This window comes from Trachinotus anak, unplaced genomic scaffold, assembly GCF_046630095.1.
Source record: "Trachinotus anak isolate AG129_WGS33_773 ecotype Australia unplaced genomic scaffold, CSIRO_AGI_Tana_v1 ptg000002l, whole genome shotgun sequence".
NCBI lineage: Eukaryota > Metazoa > Chordata > Actinopteri > Carangiformes > Carangidae > Trachinotus > Trachinotus anak.
Genome location: NW_027273853.1, coordinates 2,819,987 through 2,830,603, shown reverse-complemented (window position 1 = coordinate 2,830,603; position 10,617 = coordinate 2,819,987). Strand labels below are relative to the sequence as shown.

General features: G+C 42.2%; 1 protein-coding gene across 2 annotated transcripts in view; it reads right to left on the bottom strand.

Moving 5' to 3' along the window:
• Positions 1-2,199: 2,199 nt before the first annotated feature.
• The window catches only part of plcg2 (phospholipase C, gamma 2), a 36,461-nt gene continuing 28,043 nt past the window's right edge, over positions 2,200-10,617 (bottom strand). For both annotated transcript variants that reach the window (XM_071490187.1, XM_071490179.1), the window contains exons 27-33: positions 9,643-9,846; positions 7,079-7,215; positions 5,116-5,224; positions 4,496-4,663; positions 3,529-3,617; positions 3,190-3,356; positions 2,200-3,083 (exon numbers count right to left, since the gene is read on the bottom strand). In XM_071490187.1, the coding sequence (XP_071346288.1) occupies positions 3,041-3,083; positions 3,190-3,356; positions 3,529-3,617; positions 4,496-4,663; positions 5,116-5,224; positions 7,079-7,215; positions 9,643-9,846 (917 nt within the window). In that variant the 3' untranslated portion in view covers positions 2,200-3,040. The remainder of the gene's footprint in view (positions 3,084-3,189; positions 3,357-3,528; positions 3,618-4,495; positions 4,664-5,115; positions 5,225-7,078; positions 7,216-9,642; positions 9,847-10,617) is intronic.

Below are 10,617 nucleotides of genomic sequence, written 5' to 3'. Positions count from 1 at the left end.
TGCTGTGTGGCCAGTGCCGGTACGGGGAATCTCGTTAAAGTTGAGGGTCGCATGGATTCCACTCAATATCAGCAGATTCTTGAGAATAATGTTCAAGAGTCAGTCACAAAGTTGAAGTTACGCAGGGGCTGGATATTTCAACAAGACAACGACCCAAAACATGGCTCAAAATCGACTCAGGCATTCATGCAGAGGAACAAGTACAATGTTCTGGAAAGGCCATCCCAGTCCCCAGACCTGAATATCATTGAAAATCTGTGGGACGATCTGAAGCGCGCTGTCCATGCTCGGCAACCATCAAAACCTAAGTGAACTGGAGATGTTTTGTAAGGAGGAATGGTCCAAAATACCTTCATCCAGAATCCAGACACTCATTAGAGACTATAGGAAGCGTCTAGAGGCTGTTATTTTTGCAAAAGGAGGCTCGACTAAATATTGATGTGATCTTTTCTGTTGGAGTGCCCAAATTTATGCACCTGTCTAATTTTGTTTTGATGCATATTGGACATTTTCTGTTAATCCAATAAACCACATTTCACTACTGAAATAATGCTGTGTCCATCAGTTATTTGACTGATCAAAATGAAATTGCTGATCCAAGCACCCAATGATTCATAAATGAAAATAATGGAAATTGTCAGGGGTGCCTAAACTTTTTCATACCACTGTACTAACTATCAGCACCAGTCCGTGCTGAAACCAACCAAAACACAACCACACAAATTTAATCTCTTGTATTCCCTCTTATTGTGCAAATTAAATTGGAAGTGATAGTATGTAAGTATGTCATTGATATTAATCCAAACGCTAAATAGCACCCAGGGTTGGCCTTTTAATACCTCATTTCTGGCTGGACTGTAACAGTGGGGTCAGCCCTGGAATCCTAATATGAGTGATCATATTTCCACCATCGACCAGCCAAATGCCATGCGAGGATTTGGAGCTTCCCTATTGATCTTTCTAAATGATTTGGCACAAATCGGTTCTATTGGGGAGCGCTTACAGCCTGCGGTGTTGCCAAGTTGTGCAGTTATTACTGGACTTGGAGACATTTTTTTCAAACTAGGTATAAACTTAGGACATGACTGGACAGTGTATGGATGTGGGCTGTTAAGGCAGTTTACTGAGCTGCCCTGGTTTCCCAGCTGCTGGGGAACTGCAGGGCAGGGGAGGAGCGCTAAGTCCAATACACTGAGGCTCACCTCCGTTACAGCAAATAAACTACTGTCATACATGTGTCATTATTACTAAAGGAGGCAGAGGAATAACTAAACACAAGACACACACTGAGAGAGAGAGGGAGAGAGAGAGAGGTCCTCACTAAATGCTGAAGAAACGTGTGGCTCTGAATAGCAAACAAACATCACCAACCGGAAATGAGATAATACACTTACTGCAGCACAGCAATAAAAGGCCTGCTGAGAAAAGGGCGGGTTTGTGTCCAGTGAAAGATAGAGGGCTTTTAATTTGAAACGGTAACAGGAAGTGTTGAGTTCGTATTAACACGTAATGCAGTAAGTTTAACAGGGAAAACGGGAGCGGATGAAAGTACTGAGCTGTGTCAGAGGCGAAACACGGCACATATTCGCTCACGGAAATGTGGCCGGAAGTCTTTGTCTCTGTCCTGAGTGTTTGGTGAGTTTGTCGGCGACGTCGCGCTTATAAAATCAGGATGTTAGCAGCAGCTGGGATGTGGTTTCAGTCACTAGTTCATACTCGCTCCGTTGCCTGACAAGAGAAACACAGACATGTAAACGGCCGTGCTGTGGACCCAGCTGTATTAAGATACTGTGCATGTGAGCGCAGACGGGAGAAGCAAACAGATGACAGGCTGAAACCAGCTGATATTAGAGGAGTGACAATGACCAACTATGACGTCAGTTTATGGTGGTTCCACCAGATTTCATCTTTCTTCACTTTCACACGTTGTGGTTCAGCCATATACTGAGCTTTGACTTAGTCTTGTTATTCAAGTAAACAGAAGCACAATCATTAGCTTATTTCCCTATCAATAAAATATTGCATATGTCAGGGTCTATTAAAGGACTTTGCACGTTGAAATGACTGCTCCATGCTGAGTGAGGAGGAGGATGAAGATGGACCTTCATGAGGCTAAACCATTACAGGAAAGTCTGTGTGAAAAGTTGAGTAAAAAACAGTTACTGAAGTGTTGAAAGAAAGATGAAACAGAGACATAGGTTATACTCACACCAAACATACTTTATTGACTTGATTCATTAGAAGGTCACAGAGGAATCAGGAAAGCGACTGACATCATTTCACTTCCTTGAAATGCCTTCAAATTAAATACATGAAATGTTCTCATTACATTGGATTAAGTTCCCTGTTTTCATTAATCTGACTTCACTTTCAAAGACACAATGTAAACCACACAGATAAAATAAAGTCACTGTCACTACACAGCAAAAACAGCTTCTCCTTGTCATCAGACTTCATCAGTTTTTTCTTCTTTTTTCACATTTATTAACACGAGACTCAAAAAAAGATGAATTCAACCCAAGCTTCCTGACAGATGAACAAACTACTGTCCCGCAGTGACGCAGTGAAACTGTTCCAACTGCTTTTAGCGAACACTCATCCTTAAGTAAAAATAAATACCATCTAAGCATCAGTGTTGCAGTTTGATTACAGACTGAATGCACAATTATGAAGCACTACACTGGCTCTCTGTGGGGACCACTCCGAGGAAATACACAATTCACCTTCCCTCTACCTGCCTGAACCAGTTGTAGTTAAGTTTCCTACATTTCCCAGAAGGTTTTTAGAGAAAGAACCCTGAGAATAAAATTAACATGCTCCAGTATTTCCATATTTCAGAAAATGTTGATGTCACATTTTTTCATCTTAAATAAATATTAAACTATTTGGGGGAACATTGGATGCTTTTGTAATTTTTGGTATAAAATCACAATATAAAATGTTACAATTGGAAAACTCTGAACTGCACAGATCACAAATTTCCCAATCCTCCCGCCTCTCAGACAGGAAGGACATAGACAGGTGAGGTTCTGCTGAGTCCTCAGGAGTAGAACTTACTGTTGTTTATCTTCTTTTCTTTTGTCCTGCGGCAAAGAAAAAACAGTAGAAATAATCAGGGACTTCACACATTTCATTACATTTTATTTAACCACCCACCTCCCCTCCACGCCCTGTGTGCCCGAGACGTACTTGTGTTTCTCGCTGGTGCTGGACTCTCTCGTGAGGCTGTTGTGTTGGCGAGGGGCGGCAGAGCGCTGAATGTTGGCGTGAGTGTCGTACAGGAACGGTTCACTGCTGAGCTCCGCCTGCTTTTTCCTCAGCTGGCTTGAGGACGAGTACAGCTCCTCCTCTGCTTTCTGGAGGACAAGAGTCATGTGATCAAAACAGCAGAAATACAGCACCTCCATATTGATATCATATATACAGTGTGCAAATCCACACTGTTGTTCTGTGTGTGTGTGTGTGTGTGTGTGTGTGTGTGTGTGTGTGTGTGTGTGTGTGTGTGTGTGTGTTTGTGTGTGTTCTCACCCCTGCTTGCTGTACATTGATGTAGACCAGTAGAGAGGCTAACTCTAAGTTTTCACTGTATCCGTTCTTTAGAGGTACAGAGCGAAAACCTGTTGAAACAATACAAAAGCATTGAATCCACTGTGTGTTCAGCCTGTAAATGATCACGTTCAACTACTGAATTAAAGGTCCACACTGGTGGTTTTGATTGTTGCAGCCCATTTATTGTAAATTCCATGTCACTGACATTACTGCAGCAGGGCCAGATAAATGAAGGAGCTGTGAGCCCCCACTTTTGACCCATTCATCCCACTGTCTGTGCACTGCATTATGGGTGCATTAAAATATCCATCAGGTGAATGTCTTCAGTATATTTTGCCAGTGCCTACATGCTGGGATACTCTCAGGTTTACAGTTTGTCAGTAACTTTGTTGTAATATCATTTAACACAGATTAAATTAGGAACATGTCATCTTCTATTGCAAATTTAGAGGAAGCTCTGCACATACCGCAATAATGACATTTGAAAATACATTAATAAAACCATTTATCATATGTTTTGCAGATTTTACAGATGACAACGTGTAATTTTAATATTCTAAAAAAGAAACTACAACTGAACAGTCAAAACTAAGGACAGTGTTCCTGAGAAAAGAAGTGAATAACCAGTGGAAGATATTCAAGTCAAACCAAAAACACTATGTGTACATGATCTGTAGTAGTTCATGTTTGCTGGGTGAAACTCCATGTTTCAAACAATGGGAGGAATATTTGACCTCAATGGTTTCTCTTTACTGATACTGTCTGTTGTATACGGGATCTGAACTGTCTCAAAAGAGGAACAAGAGAGGGTCGAACTGAAAAGTAAGACGATCGGTAGAGCGTACAGAAACCTTGTCTGAAGATAATGGGTAAAGACAGTGACTGCTGCAGCAGCTTTGTGTGAGCCGCTGCTCACTAACTGTGCGCTGTCTGTGTGTGTTCCCACCTGAGCGGACGCCTTTGACAGGAAATGTGGCCTGAGCCAGGAAGTTGGGGTCTGAGAACATATCCTCCTCGTTGACCACAAAGCGCAGGAAGGTTAGCTCAGGCTCGTATACAGTGAAGACCACAGGCTCTGCTGGGGCTTTCCACACCGGGTTCAGACCGTTATCACCTGCAGTCGGCAGAACAACAGCACTGTTTGAACTGACGACCTACGAAGCCTTTGATTGTACGATTGTGTCGCTCGCTGCCCACTCGCTCCATAAATGAAGTGTGTTTTATGCTGTTTCTGTGAATCCAATTTTAGTATTTAGTGATGGATTAATAGTTCATTTATAAATTCTTAAAAAAGGAATCCCGCTATTTATTCCCAATTTTTCAAATTCTATTACTTATTCGTGAATTACTAAATGTATCTCTAAATGAGTGTTTTATACTGTTTTTGTAAATCTATTTTTAAATATGAAGTATTTATTGATGAATTAATCGTTCATTTATAAATTCTTTTTATACTTTATACTTTTCTATTATACTTGATATTACTTTTCCTGTAACATCACAGGTCCTCCATACACTATGCTGTAGGTCTAACCCTCACCATCTCCCCCTCCCCCCTTTTCTTACGATAGACGATGGTCTTGAACTTCTCCTCTGTGTGTCCACATAACTCGATCTCCACAAATGGACTGGCAATGCTGCGGCCCGGCTTCGGAAGGTGTCTGGCAGCGATCACCTGCAGAAGTCAAACACAGCTGCTGTTGTAAAGATCAGTGCGCTGATGGTCGTCCACTGATTACTTATTTCATTACAAAATAAAGATCGGCCAGTCGAGCATCTCTAACATGATGATGCAGTCTGACTGTCTCAGCACCAGACGTGGCCCTGCAGCCACCTCATGATGATGACTTGCAGTAAGCTTCAAAACATATTCAGACCACTTGATTTGATCAGTCTAGACTCAACAATGACAAAGTGAAAACATGTTTTTTTCTAAAAACTGCAGTTATTAAAAATCAAATACTGAAATCTTTCATTTACAGAAGAATTCGGACCCTTTAATGTTTCACTGCAAACTGTGCTCAGGTGATAGATTATTGTTGAAATGTGTCTAGAACCTGACAGAGTCCACCTGAAGCAAACTGGATTGATTAGATGTAGTTCGGAAAGGTACACACCTGTGTACATAAGGTCCCACAATTCAAAGGCCAGGACAAACATCAAGTCATGGAATCCACACATCTCTGTAGACCTCCATGATAAAATCATGGTCAGGAATAGATCAGAGCAAGGGTATGAAACCACTTCTAAAGCTCTGATTGTTCCCAGGAGGACAGTGGCCTCAATAACTGTGACATGGAAGAAGTTTTGGAACCAACAGGACTCTTCTAGAGTTGGCTGTCTGCTCAAACTGAGTAACCAAACAAGTTGGGCTTTGGTCAGGGAGGGGATGAACAACCCAGCTGTCACTCTACCAGAGCTTCAGAAGTCCTCTGCTGAGATGAGAGAACCTGTCGGAAGGACGACCGTCTCAGCAGCTCTCCATCAGTCAGGACTTTTTGTTACAGTGGTTACACAGAGGCCAGTTCGAGTAAAAGTCATATGATAGAGTCCTTTAAATGCTGTTTGGCCTCAAGTAGCCTGACAGCAGGAGCAAAGAGATTCTCTGGTCTGGTGAGACAAAAATTAACCCTCTGGGCAGAACACCAGGCTCCAAACACTATGTCTGGTGAACAGCAGGAACTGCTCATCAGCTGACTAATACCTTCTCTACAGTGAAGCATGGTGGTGGCAGCTCCAGGTGCTCCTACACAGCGGGGACAGAGCATAGACTTTATATAAAAATGGACATAGACTCCGGGTCTGAAAAGTGCCATCAGGGGGCGACTCCACTGGTTGTAAACAGAAGTCTGATTGTATTGAAGTTTATGGGAAAATGTCTCTACTTCTCACTTGATTTATTACCTCAGTAAACGTTTTCCTGATGAGTTTATGGTCTCAGTCTCTAGTTTCAAATCTTCTTCAATACAACATGATGTTCATTTTTAAATTATGCTCCATTTAGAGGAAAATAGACAATAAAACAGGGGCTGCATTAGGGCGGGGCTACCATGTGATTGACAATGACCTGAAGCACACAGCCAAGACAACACTGGAATGGCTTTGGGACACGTCTCTGACTGTCCTTGAGCACAGACTTAAACCCCATAGAACATGTGGAGAGACCTGAAGATGGCCGTTCACAGACACCTCTGCCAGGTAGAATGGGATTAACTGCCCAAATCCAGGTGTGCAAATCATGTGGGAACTTAACCAACAAGACTCAACTGTACTTGCAGCCAGAGGGCCTTCAACAAAATACTGAATTAAGGCTCTGAATACTTTTGTAAATGAGGGATTTCAGTTTTTGAGTTTTAATAAATTTCGAAAATGTAACTTTATTGTTGATTATTGAGTTGCAGATTGATGGCAAAAATAGAAGTTTTATCCACTTAAAATTAAATCCACAACACAATTAAGTGTCCTCTGAAGCTGCTGTATGTGTTAGCCAGTTATTATGAGCTGTGTGTGTGTTTGTGTGCAGACATACCCTAACCACGATGTTGTACTTGATCTTCTTCTCCCGGTGAGGGTCGTAGGTATCATAACGCATGAGCTCGGGTTGCAGCACGTAGCCCGTCCGTCCATTCAGACTGAAGAGGGCGCTGTTCAGCTGGGTGTATTTATCTGGGTGGACACATACACATTATATGAACCTCTGCTCTACGTATGTGTCTGAAAACAGTTTTACTTGCCTTTAGGCTGCCAGTATTGTCATCACTGTAAAAATGAAGTCAAACACCCCTCAAAAGAAGGATGAAGGGAGTAAACCGGTAAGTGTCTGCTCTTCCTCTCTCTCTCTCTTCCATCTCAGAAACCTTACTCTTCCTCTGGGCCATGCATTATCATAAAGTTTCCAGACCCTGCCATTCCTCATCTGCCCATTAGTTTCCCTCTTGAGTTTGCCTCCTTTGTGAGTCACCTGTCCCCCCACACCTGTCCCTCATTGTCCGACACCTCTACCTTGTTCCTTCATCAGTCTTCAGTGTATTGGCCACAGTATATATTTACTGCTTATTCGTCAGAGTCGTACATTGTTGATGCATATCTCACTAAAGACATTTTGATATGTCACAGTAAAAAAAAGTTATTGTACATGCTTCTCACAGTCACACTGTCATGGCTAACTGGAACACTTGAACAGACCAAGGCCATCATTAATGCTATTAGTCATAATTATGCTATTAGTAAAATCTCAAACAGGTTTTCTGTACCAGTCCGCATTCCAGACAGGTTTTACCAGCCAACATAGCTATCTCATATCTCAGTGCAGCATACATATTGGTGTCAGTGATATGGATAGAAGATAAACCATTTTGAACAAGTGTCACCACCCTCAGGCCATTGACTGTCACTAAAAAAGTCGTTGACCAGTGGGGAAGTAATCCCACGAGACCCACCCACACGGGAGCTTTGTGTGAGACCTGAAAGTGATATATTCAGTAGCTGGCTCTGACTGAGCTGAAGCAAAGTGAAAGAGAAATCAGCCGTGGAGAATGTTGTTACTGTGGCACTATTTTATACCTTTGGTTAAAGTTTTGCCTTTGAGGTCATGTTTTGTGTATTCAAATTATTTTTGTTTATTTTCCTTTTTTTCAAGAATCTTGGAAGATTTTTTTCAATTATTTAAAAACAAATCCCATAGATATTGCCTCATTACTGGATATGAGACTACTGTTACTACAAACACCAAAAAAAACATTTTTACTTAACTCACTGTGATGGAGAGCTGCTGTCGCAGTGACTAAAATGTTTGCTCTGATGGAGGTCATTTGTGTAGATGCCACAGCTATGACATAACTCCTTAAACTAACTCCTTAAATGAATAGTTGGATATGTTGCCTTGAGGTTGCCAGACAACCAGCAGAGACTCCAGGAAGGTACTGCACCTAACCAAGAGTCTAGCACATAACTACCTCTAACATCATAAGGCTAGCTTTTTCCTCCTTTCCAGTCTTAATGCTAAGCTAAGCTAACTGGCTGCTGGCAGCAGCTTCGTACAGACATGTTCTGATCTTCTCATCTAACTGAATAACAGCAATTCATTGTTTTTCCTAAAAATGTGTAAGTACTCTTTTAACGCGGAACTACTAACCCTTGGTTGTAGATACTCAAAGACGTTTCACCTCACAGGTTTCCTCAGTTCTGACTGACAACCAGGAGCACCAACGAACCAAGTGATATCAATGACCTTGATAATGACCCCATGGATGGGTCTCTGCACTAGTCAATCAGAACCTCTGCAAATAGTTCAGAATAAAGCACTGACACAGACTCCCATTCCACACCTGCGATCATTACATACGTAACATGACACGTATCCAAACTGTGAGGCAAAGACGTCAAGCAACAGAACTGAAAAACCAGAGGATACCATCAAACAATCCAGAAAACTGACTGTCCAGCTGACTCATTCATTCTACAGCTGGCCAAAGCCCCCCCAGCAACCCCACCCCCAAAACAGAGAAACTGAACATATACACAAAACACTACTCCTCCACAGCTACCTAACATCTTCAACATGCACACACGTACTTCATTGCAAGTGACACACATCACACACAAACAAGCTTTTTTGCTTTATTTAATTTTATTTTTTTTGGTTTGTTGTGTGCCTTTGTGCCAAGTGCTCTGCTCTGTGAAATAAACAGACACCCCTGGAGGCTTTTTGACACATTGTTTGTGTAGGGGTATTGGTTGTGTTAGCGTGTTGGTTAGGGCAAGTTTTGTTTGAGGCCAAATGAATACAAAAAGGACGGTTTTATACCTGCCTCACTGCTGTTATTTTAGACTTTTGATAGCAGGAAAGCACTGGTGTAGTGGCTAGGTGCATCAGTTCCAGACCACTGGCATTCTGCAGTCAGTGAGCTGACATGACAAACTGGGACACTTCCTGCTTCAACAAGTGTGTCACACTTCACCATAGAAAACCATAATCTGTAAGCCTCTGCAGGTGAATCCAGTTTCTTTCAATAAATTTGCTGTTATAAATGATGAACAAGAGTATAAGAGAGGAAGTACTGTATGGAGCTCAGCCCAGATTAACTACTGCACCTGCAGTCTGGAAGTTGAGAGCAACCATGTGACAGCCAACAGCCCACAGTGGATAAGGGTCATAGTTGGAGGACTCCACACGCTGGCCTTTTGGGTAGATACGACTCAGAGCCTTGCGGTTGTACTGCAAGAAGTCCTTAGTGCGGCTCTTTCCTGGCGTCTTGTTCTCCACAAAGGAGCGGATCTCTTTGTAGCTATAACTGTCTGTAGACAGAGAAAAGAATAGTCAGGGTCAGATAATAACAGTTTGGTTTGAAGCTGTATCAGTCGAAACCAGCAGGCCAAAAAACAGACTGACACTGTGGATACTTGGTGGTTTCACTGACTATCTTTAGCTTAACATGCTTTACGCTGGCTGTTGGTAGCTGGCTGTTGGTAGCTGGCTGCTGGTAGCTGGCTGCCTTTAACATGTTGTTAAAGTGAGGTAGCTGAGACAGATTGTTTGGTTTCTTTGGTAGGTCAAGAACAACCAGTCCTCCAACCTAAACAACCACACAGGTCGCTTTTTTTAGCCCTCTGATAGGACCCATAGTAGTGTCTTCTGAAACATCGGCCCTATGGTGAAAGGTGTACCAGACCTTGGTTGTCATGGTTAAAATAATAAACACGTGGAATGTACCAAGAGCGATATACCTACCTTTGCTGCTATGGTTACTATAATAACAGTCAAGGCTTGGTTAGGTTTAGGAAAAGATGGTGATTTGGGTTAAAATAAGTACTTCCTCAATATTAGACAATCTTTGTCATCATGGTTACAGTAATAATGTGGTTAACTTTGTGGAACGGTCATGGATAATAAAAACAACATAAACTGCTACTTTCACATGGGAATCGAACACCGCTCTCCTGTGTCACATTCATCCATCCACCCCAACCTCCTCCTGACGTGGACTTTGTCGCTCTATAAACTACGTCACCGCACTTTTCCCTTTGCTCCTGTCATCATTACTATGGCCACTAGATGTTGCCCAGCAA